This window comes from Glycine soja, chromosome 15, assembly GCF_004193775.1.
Source record: "Glycine soja cultivar W05 chromosome 15, ASM419377v2, whole genome shotgun sequence".
Lineage (NCBI taxonomy): Eukaryota > Viridiplantae > Streptophyta > Magnoliopsida > Fabales > Fabaceae > Glycine > Glycine soja.
In genome coordinates this window covers 51,571,599-51,593,908 of record NC_041016.1, presented here as the reverse complement: position 1 = coordinate 51,593,908, position 22,310 = coordinate 51,571,599, and the positions used below count along the sequence as shown (strand labels likewise).

Sequence of the window (22,310 nt, the reverse complement as noted above, 5' to 3'; positions counted from 1 at the left end):
CCCTTATAAGGAAAACAAAACACGACTCACACTCACACAGTCACGCAACACACCACAACGGCACAGCCTCGGTCCACCACCGCGCTACCATACAAAGTACATCTCTTCTCTTTCTAGAATTTGTTTTCATCCTATTTTTGTTTGGGTTAATTCATTGTTGTTGTACTCTTAAATGTGGAGATGGAGAAGACTCAAACTATTTCAAATATGGAATCATTTGTTGTTGAACATGTTTAAATTTCATATTTTAGATTTATTGTTTGGATTTTCTTTTGTTAAGACAATATTTATTTTATTGATATAATTGACTAATTATTGAGATTTTATTTACATTTGTATTGAACTTAATTTGATTATATTGTATTTTTATTAAAATTAAAATTCTTTTAAAATTAGGTCCACGGACCGGCTTGTTTGACCCGCAGGACGGGGGCGGACCAATTTATTTGATCCGTATAAGAAGCAGGGCTGATTGGCCCGGTCCACTGCCAATGCGGACGGGCCTTACACGGGGTGGGTCGGTCCGCTTACCCACTCCAACTTATAACTTATAACATAGGAGTTGATTTGAATTCTTATTCTTAGAAGGGAAATAATTGCTATACATATTTCCTCGCTTATGCAGGCACATACATGTCTGTGTTTCTTTGTTAAATATGTCTGATAAACCTTTATATTTAATAAAAATCATACCTTTTTTTCTTTTTGGTTAAAAGATATTTAGGTTTATTTAATAATTTTAATTAATTTTAAAATTCCAATTAACATTTATTATAGTGAGTTTTACAACTCATCACTAAAATAATATTATATTAATTAAACCAATTTTATTTTTTTAAAATAGAACTTTGAATATTTATTTTTCATTAAATATTTTCAATTTCTTGTATTTTATTTGTATTTTTAACATGTACACAATGCAGAATATTTTTTTAAAGACAAAATAGGGAAACTTGCAGTTAGAAAGCTATTGACATTAGTATATTTAAATTCCCGGATTAGGAAATTCAAAAAAGAAAAAAAAAATCGGATTAGGGTCTTTTTTTTAGTTCGACTCAGGAAATAGTTTGAATTCACCCTTCTTGAGTTCCAATCTCGGATTAGAGTCTTTTAATTTCTTGTGTTTTATTTTTAATTATTTATATCTGTACAATGTAAAAAATATTTGTTAGTATATTTAAATTCTTGGATTAAATAATCTACGGGCTGAGTTAACATAGTCATATAAGATTTTATTATTTATTATGTTTACACCTAAAATAATAAAAAAGTTTGTGTTCGATTTTTTTTGGACCAATGTCAACTATCTATGATACAAGACAACAAAAATCTAAGATTACGCAGTCCAAAAAATATAATAAAAAATCTTGGATTATGGTCTCTCTCTCTCTTTTTTTCCAGTTCCACTCAATAAATAGTTTGAACTCACCCTTCTTGAGTTGCTATCTTTTTTGTCTCAGTACTTGAGTTCCTATTTAATATTTGATATCATTTCCAAAATATTTTTTTCATATCATCATCCAATAGTATATTGATAAATGATTAAAATATCAAATTTTATAATACTTGTAATAGTTTAAACTAAACTTTATGTCACTTATATTTTTGTTTTCGGTTATATAGCCAGAGGCATAAGATTTTAAAAACATTACTATATCATATTTTATTTTTTAAGCTTAGAAAGTGATAAAAAAAATTCGTTACAAATAAAAGTGATAATTTTTTAAAATATAAAAAGGAAAGCAAGTACAATAAGAGATTTGGAATTTTTTTTGTCAAAAAAACAGAGATCTGGAATTTATAATATGAATGTTGTTGAATACTGAATAGGAAAAAAATACTAAACAAATCTCTTGAATTTATTTATTATTTTCTTAATCTCCACCATTTTTTGGTCAATTTTCGATCTGAATAAATGAATGACTGAATTGGATGTTATCCAATTTGACCCTTTTTCTTTTGTTTTGTGGGAAAAAAAAAAAAACAAGAAAAAAATCAGATTTTCCGGGGGAGCAAGCAGGGTATCCTGTACATCTTTTTTTTTTTCTTACCATATTATAGATGCGGAATATTCAATAACTTACTAATTTTTTCGTATTTGACAACAATAAATTTAATATTGCTTGCTAATCTGGTCTTAGCAGCCAATCTGAACATACTTGATGAATAGCAATGTGCAGCACAAAATGTTTGATTGTTGGTAAACAAGCATAAAGCACCCGAAAAATAACTAACTAAGATTTGATTTTTCTTTAAGAAAAATGCATTCAATCCAAATTCTGGTAACACCCCAGTATTGGTTTCGTCTCAGTCTCTAGCATCCTCTAAGGACACATTGCTTCTATCTTACAATAAATTTTTCTCTCTCTAGAAAATCAGTTCTAACTTCCCTATAAATACATAACTCTTCCTTTGGCATTTACCACATATCTTTCTACCATCCTTACAACTTTTTCTCCCTTTCATTCAGTTTGTTTTATTGCCGGCCGTAAAGTGAAAACATATGAGAATGTCTCCACAAAGTGTAGCTCTTCCATTTTTCATCACCATGTTTGTCTCATTTGGGGTTTGTTTTGGCTCTTTCCTAGAGGACACATATCATCTTACTAATTATCAACGTTACTCCATGAAGCCAAATAATGAACATTTTGGTATCATGACAAGGGCTTATGGATCTACCCCATCTACAAGATCTCAAAGAAGGATTAATATTGATGACTATGGAGCCAAAGCTAGTGATGGAAGAGATGACACTGAGGTAATTAACGTACAGTTTAACATGATTATTAATGATATTTAATTCTATTCAGTTATAATTTATAAATCTCTCACTTAATTTTCCTTTTCTTTTTGTTAGGCATTTGAGAAGGCATGGGATGAGGCATGTTCTACAGGGGGAATTCTTGTAGTTCCTGAAGAAAAGATATATCACTTAAAGCCAATAACTTTTTCAGGACCTTGCCTAACCAATACTGCCTTCAGGGTGAGATCAACATTTTCAACCAATGACTAGTTAGAAATTGGTTAGAAATTAGTCAGAGATTAGCTGATTTTATTTTACCCACAATTTGCTTTCATCATGTTAATTAGGTCTATGGAACAATCAAAGCATGGCCTAAAATGTCAACATACCAAAATGATAGACTACACTGGATTAAGTTTGAAAATGTCACAAATCTCAGAGTTGATGGGGGTGGCACTATCAATGGCAATGGGAGAAAATGGTGGGAAAACTCTTGCAAAAGGAATGAAAACCTTGTAAGTTATTCAATTTGACTCTAATTGACTCAAATTCCTGCTCCATTCACATTGTCGTTTACATTATTTTTTATAACCACCACAATTATAGGTTTTAGCTCTCCAATGCTATAAACTTTCGTCAATTGAGCCTAGATTGTCCCAAATAATTCATCTTGTACTATTGTCAACCGAGTCACATTCATTAGATTTATATTCTCATATAAATCAATGAATATTAGATATTTGGATAACCATTTATTATTATTATTCAATTCAGAAGTTTGAATTTTAATGAACCAATATTTAATTATTCTATATCTATATTTTTGTTCTCATTTTTTTTTATTCCAACTTTTTGTTTTTGTGATTTTCGATACTGACCATGATTTCTTTACTCTCCTTTTGTTTCACAGCCATGCAAACCTGCGCCAACTGTAAGTTAATTTTCTTCTTCATAACATGATGTTTCATTGTAGTACAATAACAATCTTACACGTTGATGCACAGTGCTCTATTTTTATTTATGAAGCACCGACACTGACACGGACATCGGACATCGGACACGACACGGACACAGACACGTGAACACCTGTCAAATACATCAAATTCAACCCGGACACAAGCGTCGGTATCGTGTCGGTGTCGGTGTCAGTGTCGTGTCGACACCGGACACGACAAGAGACTGAGGTGTCCCTACTTCATAGAATTTTCTATACTGACTATTTTTTTTCTTTAATTTCTGGAAAAAAAAAATTGTTGCATAGGCTGTGACTTTCTATCAATGCAACAACTTGAGAGTGACAAACCTGAGGTTCAAAAATGCACAGCAAATGCATATAAGGTTTCAAAAATGCAACAATGTTACAGCTTCGAATTTGATCGTGAGAGCACCGGGGAACAGCCCCAACACTGATGGAATTCACGTCACAGAGACACGAAATATTCTCATAAGCAATAGTATCATTGGGACAGGTGAAAACCAAAAACAACACAAAATTAGAAAAAAATCACTTGAATTTTAAATTTTCTAATTTGCTTTTCTCACTGTTTTTAATGAAGGTGATGACTGTATTTCCATAGTAAGTGGGTCCCAAAATGTACGAGCCATAGATGTCAAGTGTGGACCAGGGCATGGAATCAGGTTTGTAATTATACCGCAAACATGTTAAAATAAAAAAATTAGATTGGCACAAGTAAAATAAAAAGTATGTTGGTGAATAGGTAAAGCGTATATGCAACGACAAATGTCATATAATTATATATTGTTATGAATGTTAAGTTTGATGTTTTTTTATAATAGTTACATTAACATTATATTAATATAGAAATTAAATTTAGTCAATTTTACATTGATTGTTGATGTTTTATTATGTTGCAGCATTGGAAGTTTAGGAGCTGGTGACTCTAAAGCTCAAGTGTCCAACGTGTTAGTGAACAGAGCCACCTTTACAGGAACGACTAATGGAGTTAGAATAAAGACTTGGCAGGTAATTAATTGTGTTTGACTTTGCTTCTAAACAGCACAATTGGTGTTACTAAGTTCTATTAATTTTGAAGTTACAAAGTTCAAACAAGACCTTCAAGAAAAAATTGATAAATCTTGACGTCAATTAAGAGCTAATGAGTAATGATCACACATTGCCAAATTTTAGGCTCAATAAGACTAGTGCGTTAGGAAGTTGACCAATGTTATTGGTAATTGGATACATGGAGCAATAGTGCACCCAAGGTTTGCAAATTCCATTACTTTTTTTTTCTAACCACCTTAATTATGACATTTAGGTTTTTTGGTGGAATTCAAGATATTCTCATTAGTTTTCGATTATAAAGCCGATCATATATGAAATTAATCTTTTGATTTAAAATTTAGTCACAAATTTAAATTTTTTCTCACAAACTCAATATATGTTAACAATTGAGTTACATCCATTTCATAAATTCCACCACTTAGTTAGCTTACTTTTCTGCTACCAGGGGATGTTTCATGTTTTTCTTTTTTTTTTTATGGTTGGTTATTATCAGCTCTAAGTTCTAACTGACCAAACATTGACCTGCAATATTTTCAACTAACTGGGTTCGGCAACTTTATACAGTCCACCAATTCCTAACCTTCTTCCCACAAGTCAACAGCTTTTTATTTGAAAATTTTTGTACTTCAACTTTCTTATATCCTTCCTCTTAACTAATTCCAACCAACCGTTTTTTTTTTTTTTTCATTTGTGTTTTGTGGAATGGGATGACAATTACTGTGGGAAAGTTCTTTATGGTCTATAATGCCAGAAAAGAGAAACATTTTATATGGTGTAATGCTTAAATTAAAGCATTGAATATAATTTATGATTTTATGCTTCATATAAGCGGTTCTTTCTTACATTGATGGTGCGTAAGGTTATTTTGCATGACGGTTTTATATAATTTCATTGAATTCTTCATCCTTATATGGTTTAAAAGTTTTTTTTTTTCAATTTATATATCATTCCTCACTTTTTTCTAAAAGGCTAAAGTATAATTTTTATTAACAATCAATAACTTGAGTAAAACCACAAAAGTGGCCTACCAAGCAAACAATTTTATAGTTAATACATCAAAATCTCATATTCTTGGTAAACAATTTGACCAGAGCATATAACACCATTCTCTGAACCAATTAATGACCCTTTTGCTGATCAAATTCGTGAAAATATCTGCATAAATATCACAGAATCCTTCCGAGGAATATGACGAACTGCATATATATAGCCATCAATTGCATTCCATATCCAAATAAATAGTTCCTTACTTTGTTTTGAGGAGGAAAATCACTCCTTGTTAACGGGTGATTAACGTTATACTATAAGGACTTTCTTGAAAACTTATTGTAGTATATGGATTTATTGACCAATTGTGATCTGTCAAATAGATCATCAGTTTATCTTAAATTTCAAATAGCTCCATCTAGTTTAACAGAATTTTAATAATCACTGGCTAATGAGGAAGGACAAATTAAAAAATAGTAAATTAAAAATATCAAATTATATTGACTTATATATAAAAAAAATTAAAGGGACTTTCAAAGTAATATAACAAAACAATTGAGAGATTCTTCATAATATACAACAAAATAATAATTAGTTACAATGAAAAATGTTTTTCTTTTAATTTAATTTTGGTGTCTTACATATTTTTCTTTCTATCACAACACTGCAGGGAGGTTCTGGCTATGCGAAAAATGTAAAATTTGTGAATATAACAATGCGAAATGTGACGAATCCCATAATTGTTGATCAAAACTACTGTGACCAGGACAAGCCATGCCATGAGAAGGTGACTTCTAAAGCTCTCAATCTACAAAGATAGAAATTGTTTATATTGTTATAAGGCACAAACACTTTTTTATTTCTTACAATTTAAACTTTTTTTTATTTTTATCCTTGAAAAAAATTAGTTTTAATCCTTGCAAATTATATTTATTTTATTTTTTTATTCTTAAAATGGTTCAGATAATACTTTTAACAATGAAAAAAATACTAATTATTTTAAGGACAAAAAATAAAATTAACATAATTTGACAAAAATAAAAAAAAATTATAAGGAGGAAAAATAAAAAAGATGTTAAATTTTAAGAACTAAAAAGTATTTAAATCGGATTATAATTTATAGTACTGAATAAAATTGTCGTGATGACAACCATTTTGGTCAAATGTCAGGACTCAGCAGTGAAATTGAGCAACATTGTATACCAAAACATCAGAGGAACAAGTGCTTCAGAAGTGGCAATCAAGTTTGACTGCAGCAAAACTGTTCCATGCAAAGGAATATACTTGCAAGATGTGATTTTAACACCAGAAGACCATGGTGGTGGTGGTAGTAGCACCATTGCTACATGTGAAAATGTTAGATATGTCCATCGGGGAAAGTTTTTTCCTCCATGCTCTACTTGATCAAAAAAGGAAAAAATATATATAAATGTTATTACGATATGTCAGTAGGGTAAAGTTATTAGAATTGTAAATAATAATAATATATACCAAATCAGTTTTTTTTTTTTTTTCGGAACTAGCTAGCTAGGCACAAAGGCATTTACATGGCAGTCCAAAAGTAATTGAAAGCATCATTGTAATATTTAATATTTCGTTTTAGTGAATTTTAAACATTTCGTGTTGCTTTTAGTTCCCATGTTTGCTTTGCAGTTAATGGAGGGCCCGAGGGGGAAAGAAGTAAAATGCTGTGGAAAAGTAGGCATAAAACAGAGATGAAAGCGATGCTCAAAATACAGTAATAATTTTCTTGGGTATTGCCGAAACATAAACCAAATCATAATCACTAAATCAAGGAATTTGTGATGATCTCTGACGAGTTTTTTTGTCAGAACTATAAATTCATTGATGCGCACAAGAAGTGCAAAAAATGAAATTACAAAGTCAGCAAAAACCCCACTTTCCTAAAAGCAAGAATATTTTTTTATTTAGCAAAAAGGGGTTGAGCTGAGACAAAGAAGTTGCAATCATCCCAACTACATTGGCAGTACTACAACAACCCACAAACAGCACCACCCGATTCCATTAAAATAACGAAAAATAGATAAGAGGCCATGGGGGCAGAACCAAACCCAGGCAAACAAAAGGAGGACTAGCTAAATCTGTAACAGGAAAGATCCTGCTTGAAGGAGGACTTGTTGTCTATGAAAACTTTCACTAGTAGGGATCATCATGATTTGGAACAATCGATATGTTTGTGTCTTTTTCGTCAAAATTCTATGGTAGAGGTTTTCTTTTAACCGACTCATAATTTCTTCCATCATGTGTGGCGGTTAAGATTTTCTTGCATGTCTTTTTCGAGCATTGTTTGAAGGACTCTTGCCGGTGAACCCTCTTGCTATGACATATATCACCTCGTGCTTTTGTTGAGGAGAATTTGGCCTTCTCTCTAGAGAATTCAACTTGTGCCTCAACTCGGATCCATCACAATGTACAGTTTGCACATGATTTTCCACTACTCTCTCTGGTGTCCTATGCCAAAACCTTAGAGATTGTTCTCTAGAACATCCTCTTCTTTGGTGCCAATAAGGATTTTTTGACCTTTCGCGTTGCTCATCGTGAGGTGACCGATCATATCAAGGTCTGAAGTTACCTCCCCATCCTTGCACATATCTATCCAATATTCCCTGGGCAAATGAGGATTTTGAAAACATTTTTAAACTAAAAGTAATCATCAGTGTCATGTCTAGTTGCTCAATGATAGCAGCAATATTTTGACTAATCTTTTCCGCCATTTCCAGCCTTCAATGGTTCAAGAACATTAAGACCAACATCAATGCCTCATTCATGATTTCATTCAATATTCTTCCTTGAGACACATCCAAGAAAGTGTACTCGTTGTATTTCGACCTGACTTTGTAAGTCGATTTGTCATCCAACTTAAACAGTTTGTCACTTTTTGCCTGCGTCGTGCCTATTTTTGCATTATGATTTTTGGCCATTTTTAATTTTTCAGTCTCTAGGACATTTTCATACTTGATGTACTTTTTCGCTTTTATCAAGAGCTCCTCCAAGGTTTTAAGTGGTGTTTTTGAAATGGATATGAAGAAAGGAGATCCTTCCCTCACACTGTCCTTAGACAACATCAGTACAACTCCTGGCGGTAGGTTGTCCACAGCTCTTGCTTCTTTATTAAATCATGAGATGTATCCTCTGAGCGGTTCCTCTGGCCTTTCAAATTAGTTTTAGGTTGACCTTTGTCTTTGGACTTTCTTTACTAAAGTTGCAAAGGTAGACCTAAATTTCCCCCTAAAAGCTAGTCATGAATCGATGGATCTCTACGAAAGAGATTGAAACCACTTTAGCATTGTAGATTTTAGCGGCAGCAGGAATGTGCATCACATTATTGAGGTTGGAGCTACTTTGTACGACAATGCCGACTTGAATGCCAACAAGTGATCGTTCGGATCGAACTATCTGTCATACAATTCCATAGCCGAAGGTTGTATAAATTGTTTTGGGATCTAGAGCTCCACTAAGTGTTTTGAAAACGGTATGTTGAAAGGGATAACTTCAACATAATCCACCTCTTCCTCCACATTTGTGGCAATAGTGATTGGAGATTCTCTCTTTCTAGACTTCGATGGAATTTGTGATTTTGATATGCTCAACTCGTTTTTTGTATGTTTTATCTTCACCAACGAGTTTCCTTCATCTTGTACTACCTTCAAATGTTCATTTTGTTCAACATCCTTTTTTGTTCGTTGATCTGCGACCAGTTTTTTGAACGCTATGTTCTCCTCCATCCTTGGAGAGGTTGTGGTTTTTGTCACAGGTGAAGAGTGTGTTACTGCTACTAAAGCTTTTCTGTTTCCCATGCTCATCATAACAAAGATCCACAAACTATTGATCCTTTCATACTAGAGAATCAACATTTCGCACAAACAATGTCATTGTTATGATGTAAGGCACAGAGTGTGATTTGGCTTGTGCAATGTGAAGTAGGTTGAGAGAAAAGGAGAGAACCAGAGAGAGAAGTTAGAGAGAGTTTAGAGAAAGAGATCTTTGACGTCTCGTAGTATTGAGTTATGTTGTGTCTCTTTTTTGTGATTACATAATGTCTAATTATAGTGTTTACCTTCGTAGTGTTATCAGTCACGTGACTTATCATAAGTATTTGAATCAAATATCTTATTCTAAAGGTTACATCAAGCTTGCCCAAAGTCGATTGGCCACTAGGGTGCCTCTTGCTTCAGTTGGTTGCTTGAATTTATACAGATTTATAATCTTTAAGTCGTTTGTGTTAGACCAGTGACTTCAATAACTTAAGAGGGATAGACTTAGAATGCAGAAGAAACAACAATCAATTTAATAATGTTATTTAAACATGCAAGACAAAATTGATTGCAACAAAATAAATGAGATAAGGAAAGAGAGAATGTAAACACAGTTTTATACTGGTTCGGTAAAGTCTGTGCCTACGTTTAGTACTCAAGCAACCCACTTGAGATTTTTCACTCCCTTTGTAAAAATCCGTTTACAAAGTCTAAACCATATAGGGACAACCTATCCCTTGTGTTCAAGAATCCTTGATCCTCATTCCCTTACAATTGAAGTTCATGGAGAAACTCTTAATGGATTTGCAAGTGTTTGCCCAAAAGTTTCTTTTGAGAGAGCATTTGGCAATGAAGTTCTCTTGGAATATCTCTCTCTTACATTTTGTGTCCCAAGTCACTTATTTATAGGCCTTTGATGACCATTCAAAAATCTCTTGAACAGATGTGACTCTCAGGAGTTATTTTCTGAAGAGTTGTGACTTTTGGGAGTTATTTTCTGAATTTTTGAATTCTTGACTTGAATCAAACTTGAGAAGCGCTTATCTTTGGCATCATCAAAATCATGTATACATGCATTCACATTCTCCCCCTTTTTGATGATGACAATCAAGTGATTTCTTTTTGACATCATCAAAACAATGCATGATCCACATTCTCTCCCTTTTTGATGATGACGCTCATTATCCAAGGCTTGATCTTTTTTACATCATCAAAATCTTCATGATTTATAGTTTGTCATGTGTTAGGTTGCATGTCGCATGTTCATAATGTGTAAGGTTTATATTTACCTAGAACAGTTAGTCAATAAAACGTCAGTAATTGACATAGTATATGAGAACATATACTTTCCAAAATTAAAGAGAACAGCAAAAATTGATACATTCTTGATGTACAAAACAAAAACAAAAAGCGTTTTCTTAGTTATTGTTTCAGCACGATAGGAGTGAACCATATGCCTGCGTCCATGAAAAGAAGGGATGAGATTGGTAGAATAAAATGGGGAAGTTGGCGGCAATAATTTTGGTTGAGGCAGAGGCGTTTCTGAAAAGCGATGAAACAAGGTAAGAAGATAGATTGTTTTGGACCTAAGGGAATGGGATTTGCGTGTGCTATTGGGGGTTGAAAATAGAAGTAACATACTAACATATTAGCCGTGACCTACAAAACTTGCCGTAATGTGCTTCTGAAATAGGAAACTAAGCGTATACAGGAATGGGCCTTAGCTTTCTTCCCAGTTTCAATTATCTCTCACAAGAAAGCTACCACGTTTATATCCTTAATTAACCTCAAACTCAACTGAACCATTCATTTGCAATTAATGTTAACTGGTATTGTTGTTGGGGCTTGAAAAATGTTCTATGGCATTTTCTTGTGTTAAAAAAGATTCAAGCAATTTTTGGAGGTCACATCCAATTTTCCATTCTCAAGTTAATAAACTCTATGTACGGTATTAGTTTAGCTTTCATATATAATATAAAAGAATTTTTCATTCTTAAGTTAATAGACTCTAACGCACGTATATTTTATATTTTGATTACTACCTAAACTCAATGTGTCATTCTCTCCTCATTTTTAATTTAAATTAAAAATGTTAATTTATTTATATATATATATTATAATCTAATTGTTTTCATATTTTTTGTTTTTTTATATATTATAATCTGAATTTTCATAAATTAATTAAACTTGTTTTGCAATTGATTCTTAAGTTATCAAACATAATATTATGTAAATTTCAAATATTTTTCATTAAATTAATAATGAATGAAAAGCTGAAAGAAAAATATCTTGTTTTCTACCCTTTAAATAAAGGGATCAATATGTTAAAATGTGAACTTTTAATTTATTGTTGCTCCCTGGATCGTGCTATTTAAGTTTCTCTTGGTCATTATTGTCAAATATGCATATTTTTCTTTATGTTATTTAAAATAAAAAATTCTAAACTAGTGTAATACAAGAAATTTTCTGGAATTTAATCACTAGTTCGTAATTTGATTTATGGGCCTTTTCATCAATATTTGCAAAATTTGGCTTCAAAGGATCTCTCAAGAATGGCTGAGCCAATAAAGGAGCTAGATAATTTGTTGAGTCGAGTTCATTTCATTAGCTTGGTTCTTATATTTTCGTTCTTATTTTTCTAAATAATTTGCTTAACTTTTACTTGCTTTTCAGATAGCTGCTGGTTTGCCTTTAGATTTTGTGCAAATCCTCATTATTTTGAGCTTGATAATGTTAGGTAAGTAGTAATGAGTTTCACTTTAGGCATTTCATGTTGTTTTTCTCCCTTCCATTATATAATGAAGCAATTTTTAAAAGTTCAATTAAAAGAAAACACATCCAAAAATTATGTTTTTATTCTTTTGTTTAAGTCTTCTATACATAAAGGGTTCTCTTAGGATATAAATATAGAAAATAAAGGTTAGGTTAAATATGTTTTTACTCCCTATAAATATAGAAATTTTTAGTTTTATCCTTTAATTTTCTTTTTGGAGAATGATAAAAAGAAATATTAATGAAGTGATAATACTATTTGTATTTTTAATGAAGATAAGTTAGTCAAATGTGTATTGTTATTGATACTATTTTATAATTTTTTTTATCCTTATGAGTGAATAACCTTGAACAATGTATATTTTGAATGAAAGAGAATAGTTGTTATGTCTCATAGGTTATTTGTCAATTTTCAATTTTGAGGTCTTTCTAATATGTTATACCTTACAGTTTGATAATTATCATTTAAATTTGTTTCTAGATTAATATTATGAGAGTGTAACTAATGTGATATTGTAATGAAAATAATATTTTTAAATATTTTAATTTAAAATTAATATATTTTTTATAAATTAATTCTAGTTGGTTTATTGTAAAACAGATAAAATATTTAAAAAATTTACATAAAACAATATCGGTTGGTTTAAAATCGATGTAGAAAGTGTCCTTACAATATTGATTTTGCCAAAAATTGATGTCGTAAATGCACTTTCTACATCAGTTTTTTCAAACCTGATGTAAAAAGCGTTTCAGAATATCCAATTTAACATCGGGTTTTTTAGAACGGATATTGTTATACACCATAAAACATCGGTTTTGATCAAAACTGTTTTACAGTTTTTGCTTTTTTTTTATATATATTTCTTACTATATGACATCAGTTTTGGTAATAAACGATTTCATGTAGTATATGTTAACATCAGTTTTTTTTTTTAAAAATGATTTGATAATGTTAACGTCGATAGTTTCAACATCAGTCAAAAACTGATGCTAAAAGTTGAAAACAACCGATGTTGAAAGCCTATTTTTTAGTAGTGCCAATAACTATAATTCAGTTGAAAATACACTCAAAGTTTGTGAGAAAGAACTTGTGTTTGATCCTCTAAAATACATCCTTGGAGAGGGATCAAAAACTTTAAATATGATTAAATTCCAAACCAAAGATTAGTATCATTGTCAGGTCAAAGGGCTAGAGCTTGTTGGGAACCTCGGGGTCCCACTAAGGAGGCAAAAATCCTAATTAAAGTGATTATAAAAAAAAGTGATCTTTTGTGTACAATTCTTACATCTATGTGGGGTTTGAGACTCACAAATTTAAGATAAGTAATCTATTTAAACAAAAATGCATTGTAGATACTCTTATATGCTTTATTGATTGATCTTGATGAACATATTTTGAGTTTTATATTGAATTAAGCTTAATTACATTTTCCAGCATAAAATAAATTCGATTTTTTATTTTATTTTAGACCTAACTTGAGTTCATGATCAACCAACAAGTTGATTCGAATAAAACTAGATTCAGATTATTTAAGTAAGATTTCAAGTTTAACCCTTGTGCATGAAAAAATATAATTATAAAAAGAAATCTCACTAAAGTGGTTAAATATATTTTTTAACAAAAATTAATCATCAATAAAATTAATAAATACTTTACTTCAATAACAAATAAATAAAAACTAAACTAAAAGTTCAGTTCTAGACACTAATGAATGTGAATTTCACCTTGTAAGAAAGATTAAAGGGAGCTAAAAAGAACTATCATGTAGTCTCCCAAAGCTGGATTGGACAATAGGCTTAGACATTGACCCATATTTAGACTCACGTGCCGAGACTGTTTTGGATATAAAATATATATTTCTCGACTTAATCCAAGTTAAATGAATTAAGTGACCGTTTATTTACGGATAAAAAAAAAATTTAGTCCTGGGATTACATTAGTAAATAAATTAATATCACGATTGTTATGAAATAATAAAATAATTAATTTTGAGTATATTTTATTGTTGTAAAAGACATAATCTTATGTTTAACAAATATTTAATCTCATGTTCAACAAATATTCTTGGAGAGAATAAAAAAAAAATATTTTCATGTGACGAAAGTTTCTTTTCGGGAGTAAAAATTCAGATAAACCCTCCTTGTTATTACACTACCCTCTCAATGCTCCTTCATGTTAAGCAATATAATTTTTTTTCTTTTTCACAAATTTTATTCCTGCATGCTGTGCCAATTTCATTCACCTTATCGCCAATTTAATTCCCTCTCAATGCTCCTTGGTGAGTATCTTTCCATGTTATATGTGGTTGGGGAATTACTGAATTGTTCCTGTCATTGGGAATGTATTTTGGAATTGCCTGTGTTATGCAAAGAGCGGAACATATGTGTACCCTTCCTACATGTTTTTCCAATTTTTGGCATCTCTTGTGCATATCATGTGTTGTTTATAAATAAAAGTTTTTTGCCTAAAATAAGGATATGAACTATCTTCTGTTGGGAGTGGATGAACTTAATATACCCAAATGTTTTGGAAAAAATTGGTACAGGACAAACTCTAGTGGCTTATAGCTCAGGGGATAAATGCCAACAAGTTTGTTTTAACGGGTTGATTTGTGTAGCTATGAAAAGTTTTATTTCTTTGGTGGACGTTATTAAAAAAAGAAAAAAAAATAAGGGGGGTAGTGGTGACCTTATGCGCGTATATGTTTTTTGTAGTAAAGTTGCACTATTTTTTGGTACTTTAACGTGGGTTGTTACGTCCTACTTCAGACACCTTGTAACTTTTTAACAAACTTTAACAAGAAAGATATTTAAGTAATTATAATATATATTTCTAAAAAAATAATATCAACCAAAAATATATTAAAAAATATTTCCACGAACAATATTTTTTTATAAAATATTTAGGAATAACATTCCCATTACAAGAATAATATTCCCGGAATTAAAAAAAAATCATGAAACCCTAAGCATCAAATTAAAGTAGAAAGACATAAGATTAGTTTCGTATAATTAATATTCTTTTATTCTTGCATTCGGTGGAAGTTGTATGGTTGAAAATAAAAAGAACAAAAACACCTCAAACAATATTTCTAAAGCCTTTGTTACACACTTCATTATTATATGACTCTCTTTTTTAATTTTATAATTTTCAATATATTTAAACTAATAAAAAAGAATATATATATATATATATATATATATATATATATATATAAAAGAGTATATTAAAAACTAAAATAAATATATGAAAGAGTATATTAAAAACTAAAAAATGTTACTAACACTTCTCATTTAAAAATAAACTGTCATTGCACGTTTACGTAGCCCTTTCATGCGTCTACAGGGGACTTTCCTTCTCGAGATTTCATTTGAATCAGGAAAATGCACAGATCATCTATTTTATGAACTATTTAATTTTAGGTTTTGGTTATGCACTTCCGCTAAACTTGCCGCGTAACTTGTAAACATGGTAGGTCAAAACACTGATGAGAAATCAGCTTCTTTTATTGTCTTTGTAATCCTACAGAGAAACAATATTTTTTCCTTTCAATCTATTTGCTAGTTCTGTTCAATAAAGTTTGTTAACTAGGTTGTTTGCTTTGTCTTTTTTAGTTGCAATATTGCAATAATTTTAAAATATTTTCCTACTCATTTAATTTACAGGAAAGATTGAGTATATTGAATATAGTACGTGCTCTAAACAATTTCACATCACAAATGACTAACTAGTATAGCAAATTTAGAAGTTTCATTATGAGGTGTTTGAGTTGCAAAGGGCTTTAGTTAAAGGAGTGGAGGATACATACAATTGTCATGAAATCAAACATGCTTGCAGAGATATGCTTTGAACAAAATTTCACACTTTAGAAGTAGGACAGTCAATTCGAGACTAATGTAAGGGTGATGGAGAGCTAGGTTATATCTTCCTTTTACTTACTCTTTTGTGTGTCCTCCCTGGACAGCATTGTCTCCCCCAACCATAGAGGTGCAACAAAAGTTTCAGCAAAAAATTGAGAGCATATGGATTGTGTTGTTTGAGAAGGGGCTCAAGAGTAAACCCCAGGGCACTCATTAATGCCAAATGTTATGAAGTTCAAATTACTTAGCCATTCAATATTCAGAATTTGTACCCCCTTTCTCTCCCCCTCCCATTAATTTGGCATTTAAAGGAAGAACAGGTATACAATTGAATTATTAATTCTAAAAATTCACGGTTTGCATATGAAAAAAAAAAGTATAAGTAAACTATACAGCAAATGTCAAGATGAAATTGACCAGTCTCAACAGCTGAAGACAATGTGCAAGTTTAGCCAGTGAACCTTGTATGTACATGGGATAATGAATTTAAGGATCTTAGCAATCAATGAATATGCAATAGAAGCCACTTATTGACCTCAACAAAATGTAAGTCGACCACTTCCAAGAATCGTAGCCTTTATTCAATTTACACTGGAGTATTCATGCATGTGGCTTTACCAAGGTTAGTTCATAAAAATTTCGGTTTTTCTTATGGATCCTGCCTGCATTGATCATATAAGTCATTTTAGCAACAGCATCCTATTCCAATGTTAGATTATTCTCAAAGTCAAATACTATACAACAATTTACAGAAGTCGATCGCCTAACTCGGGGCAATGTTAGAATAAAAATTTGTCATCGAGAATGAATAAACAAATAAGATCCACAAATTAAGAGTGTTTACTTTCATTTTTTTAGCAGTAATAATATATGCAAATCCTTTTATAATGTACTTTTCTAAAGGTCCTTCATAAACATCTAAGTGAACAGGGAAAATACAATCCAAGTAATTAAGTATGGACACTCAATGGCCCTAGTGACGAGATGTACTATTGATAACCTTACACCAAAAACCATATTAAAGCAGTTAGCCAACAATATCTCGTTTTGGAAGAAAGCAACATGAAGGCATGAAGCTGATTGCAAGGTGCTCCCCAATGTTGCTCCACTTTTCAGCTACTACAAGAAAAATAACCTATGCTTACAGACGCTTTTTTGCTACAGACATAAACTAGTGTAGGTAAATCTCAAAAATACTTTTACCTATAACTGACTAATGTAGGTAAAACTCAACCACTTGTACCAACCATTATTTGGTGTAAGCAAATTCATTAAAACTAAAAAAATACTTCTACCTACAACTATGTTGTGTATGTAAAACTCCAAAAAACTTGTGCCTATGGTTGATTAGTGTAGATAAAACTCAAAAGAATTACTACCTACAAAAGCACAGTGTGGCAAAATTTTAAAAAACTTATACCTACAACTACGTGATGTAGATAAAACTTCACAAAATCTGTGCCTATAATTGGTTGGTGTAGGTATAACCTCAAAAGTCTTATACCTACGATTTTTGGTGTAGGTAAAACTCTTTAAGACTATTTGAATTTGAATACTAGTCTCTTGTTTTTTTTAGTAAATACCCAATCTCAAAAAATAATCATTCAATTTAAATTAACTTTTAGTTAATAATTGTTCAAAATTTTAAAGATAAAATATATTAATTAGTAGTATTAAATTTTAATTTAGATTAACATTATTTTTATGGATTAATTTAGATTATTTGTGTTGCAGCGTAAGAAGACAATCCTAGCGTAATTAATGCTTCCCCCACGCGTACGCCTAAAGCATCTTGCTTTCTGCACTCTCGAATTACTTCCTGCAATTCTCATATTGTATATTATTATTTTGTTTTTTGAAAAGGTATTTTTCTTAGTAAAACTATTTTTTAATTTGAAAGTTGAAATCAGAATTTCAAAACCCTGAACCAGACTCGCTACCCTTTTATCGCAGTCTCGCACCTTTTGTTCTCTGCTCGCCGCCACCTCCGTCTTCTGTTTGCTCACCGTTCCGATTCTGCGTCAGCCTTTCACATACAAGACTCCAAAGATACAACAACATACGTAACTCGCCCTAATTCTTTATCACTTGCTACAATTCCTGATGCAGCAAATTGAATTTTGTTCCTTACTAAGGAAAAATGACTTTATTCATATAGATCACTCTTGTCCTCTGCTAGGGTTCACAATTGTTTGGTATCTTTCTTTGCAAGGGTCTCTCTCTTCCTCATTGCTTTTCACATTCTCTGCCAGGTATCTATCTCTGCAATTTCAACGTTCAACACTTGTTTGATTCAATTCATTGTTCCTAAGTTAGACTTTTATGTCCCTTTAGATTAACATTTGTTTATTTATTTTGGCGAATTCAGGTTTGGAGGAAGTAGTTTAGTGTGAATCAGATTTTGATGCAGAATTGTGTTTAGTGTGATACAAATAGACAATCATACAAGCATCAGGATAATTCGCTCTAAAGAAAAATTGTTTCCTCCCCAGGTTAGTAACTCATGTTCTGGATCTTTCAATTAGAAGAAGAAAATGATTTGTGTGAAGTATAATAATTGCGAATTTGAGTTTGGTGAAGGAAGAAGATATCGTAATTTTGACTTGTGCCATGACTTGGTTAACCCTAGGTTATGATAGTGATAAGTGATACTATTTGTTTGATGTTTTCTTGTTGCTATTTGAAATGTCAAGGAATGAGGAATGATTATGTTGTTAATGTCAATTTGAAAACAATAGTTCATTGTGATAGTCAAAAGGCCTGCCTACGGGGATCAAGTAACAGAGCCTCTCTAGTTGCTTGAGATGCTTCGCGTGACTTTCTTATTGATACTAGTACCTATGAAAAATCCAAAAAGGTTCCGCAATTTACTCACTGTGATATTGGATATGGTAAAGTAGTCAAAAGCTTTAAAAGTGTCTGTTATTGGGACTGTTCTCAGTCGATATTTTAGGGTTTTGTAAATTGAAAATTTTGGTATTTTTTTTTTACCATGGATTGATGCTTGAGTTGTTAATCAATGTGACAGATTAGTTCAAAATATATAGTCCAACACTAGTGTTTTGGTTTTCTACTTTTCCTACTCCTAATGCCTTTTTTGGGTGAAGCATAGCCTGAACTTTCGTGCCTCTTTCTAGGCTTGTTGTTCCCACTAATGTAGCATGTCTTCATAGTTGGGTTATTGTGAATATTCTAAATTTAGCTTGAAAATAATTGCCAGCTTATGCGAATATACTTTATGTGAGGATGATACTAACTTTCCCTTTTCCATAATGCTTGAAATGGTTACCCTTGGGACAGCTACAACTTTAAATCTACAGGCAGTTATGTGCCAGTTTTATATAATTACTGAGTCTTTTTAATATATTTTTAATTACAGGCATTGGCAGAGGAGATCAAGGCAAGATATGATAAAGCAGCTGTCAAAGTTGTTGACCTGGTAAGTTGGATCCAAATGAAATTTTGGTCATTCCTACATTCTGGTCGTCATAGATATGTGGGTCAAACATTTTCTTTGAAATGTTAGATTCCTCACTAAGAGAGCTCTAGAAGACTTTTGGTATCATTGTACAGGAAGTCAGGAACTTCAATATAAAATTTAGGTTTAGCTTAGTGTCTGACTGACGTATATTTAATTTGAACTAAAGATATGAGAGAAGGTTAAGAATTTAAAGAAAGTTAAGAACTAAAGATATTTAATTAGTACTCTCAATTTGGTTCTTCAAAATTACTTGTCATCATGTTAGGTTTTTTTTAATTGTCATTAAATTAATCTTGTTAGGTTTTTTTAATTGTCATTAAATTAATCTTGTTAACATATATATGTTATGCTTGTATTCTTGTGTTTTTTTTTTCATATTTTGTTTCCAGGTATTCAATTAAAATAATTTGTCCTTTTCACTGCTAACATTATTAATTTTATAGTTGCTAACACGGTTTTGATTGACTTATACCTGGATATTTTAGTTATATTAAGCACTAATTTATTATGTCTATCTTATTCTACTTTTTCAGTTTATTTTATCAAATGGATAAGAGTTGGATAGACTACAATTCTCTTAATAAAGAGAAGTATATTAGAGGAGTTTTAAATTTTCTAGATTTTGCATTTGCGAAATCGTCAAAGGATGGAAAAATTTTATGCCCTTGTACCAAATGTGTCAATTGCAAGTGGCGCTCTCGGATGAATGTTTATGAGAACATTATTAGTAATGGGTTTCTAAAAGGATATGTTACTTGGATCTTTCATGGTGAACAAGTTGGCCCATCAAGTTCTTTAGATACATCCCAAGTGGAAGGGGAGTTTGATCATGACATGGATACATTGGTTCATGATGCATTCACAATGCATGCAACTAATGAGAGTAATGACACAGATATAAATATGGAGGATGGAGATTCTAGAGAATTTATGAATGGACCTAGTGTTCAACAATCTGAAAACAATAATAATTCAGATAAGTTCTATCAAATGTTAAGGGAGGCAGAGCAAAGTCTTTATAAAGGTTGTAAGAAGTTTACAAAATTGTCATTCCTTGTACATTTGTATCACTTAAAGTGTCTAAATGGGTGGACTGATAAAAGTTTTTCGATGTTGTTAGAGCTGTTAAGTGATGCATTACCAGAGGAAAATACTTTGCCCAAATCATTTTATGATACAAAGAAGATTATTTCAGGGTTGGGTTTATCTTATGAAAAAATTCATGTTTGTCCCAATGAATGCATATTGTATAGGAAGGATTTGGTTGATGCTGAAATTTGCCCTAAATGCAATTTGTCAAGATGGAAATATAACTCTGATGATGTTGAATGTAGAAAAAAGATACCAGCAAAGATTCTTCGTTGGTTCCCTCTTATACCTAGATTGCAAAGACTTTTTGTATCACCAAAAACAGCTTGTTCTATGATATGGCATGAGGTTGGTTGAACTAAAGATGAACTCCTGAGGCATCCAGCTGATTCATTTGCTTGGAAGGATTTTGATTGTCAGTATCCTGATTTTGCTTGTGATGCTCGTAATGTTCGACTAGGTTTGGCTACTGATGGCTTTAATCCTTTCAAAACTATGGCAATTTCCCATAGCACTTGGCCTGTTATCTTGATTTCGTACAATCTTCCTCCATGGATATGTATGAAGCAACCTAATTTTATACTTTCATTGCTTATTCCTGGTCCAAAAGCTCCAAGTATGAACCTTGATGTTTATATGCAGCCTCTTGTGGAAGAATTAAAGGAATTATGGGAAATTGGGGTAAAAACATTTGATGCATGTAAAAAAAAGTCATTCTAAATGCGTGTTGCAATTATGTGGACTATTAATGATTTTCCTGCTTATGCAAATTTTTCTGGTTGGAGCACTAGAGGCCAATATGCTTGTCCATGTTGTGGTTTTGAGATTGGCTCAAAGTGGTTGCGTTATGATAAAAGTTTTTCTATATGTGTCATTGTCGTTGGTTAGAGCCCGATCATAAGTGGAGATACAATAAAAGAGATTTTGATGGAACCCAGGAGTTTAGAGCTCCACCTTATCTACCTAGTGGAGCTTTTTCTTTGAGACAGATGGAATATCATGGAGTTGGGGATTGGTTACCATGGAAAAAGAGAAGTATTTTGTTCACATTGCCTTATTGGCAATATAGTGTGCTCCGTCATAATCTTGATGTTATGCACATAGAAAAGAATGTGTGTGATAACATTATTGGGATGTTGTTACAATTAGAAGGTAAGTCAAAGGACAATGATAAGGCACGCTATGATCTTGTTGATATGAATATTAGAAGCCAATTACATCCAAAGATGCACCCAAGTAAAGGCAAACAATATTTTCCTAGAGCTTGTTACCAAATGACTTCAAAAGAGAAAGAAACATTTTTGGAAGTTCTCAAAACAATAAAAGCTCCTGATGAATATTTGTCTAATATTTCAAGATGTGTGCAAGTGAAGGAACACAAAATATCCGGTCTCAAAAGTTATGATTGTCATCTTTTAATGCAAGAGTTTTTTCCTATAGTTATGAAAGGTTGTTTGCCAGACAAAGTGAGTTTAGCTATATCCGATCTTTGTTGTTTCTTCAAGGATTTGTGTGGCAAGGTGCTTAATGAGAGTAATTTAGAGCACCTAGAGCATCAAGTAGCTCTAACATTAT

General features: G+C 31.7%; 1 protein-coding gene across 1 annotated transcript; it reads left to right on the top strand.

Annotated features, from left to right (window-relative positions):
* The first annotated feature begins 2,444 nt into the window (after nt 1-2,444).
* On the top strand, nt 2,445-7,388 carry LOC114386310 (polygalacturonase-like). The gene is made up of 9 exons (XM_028346276.1): nt 2,445-2,758; nt 2,858-2,983; nt 3,091-3,258; nt 3,654-3,674; nt 4,005-4,212; nt 4,300-4,381; nt 4,619-4,727; nt 6,427-6,543; nt 6,927-7,388. Exons 1-9 carry the CDS (start codon nt 2,504-2,506, stop codon nt 7,158-7,160), a joined length of 1,320 nt encoding a protein of 439 aa, XP_028202077.1. The 5' UTR covers nt 2,445-2,503; the 3' UTR covers nt 7,161-7,388.
* Nucleotides 7,389-22,310: the final 14,922 nt, after the last annotated feature.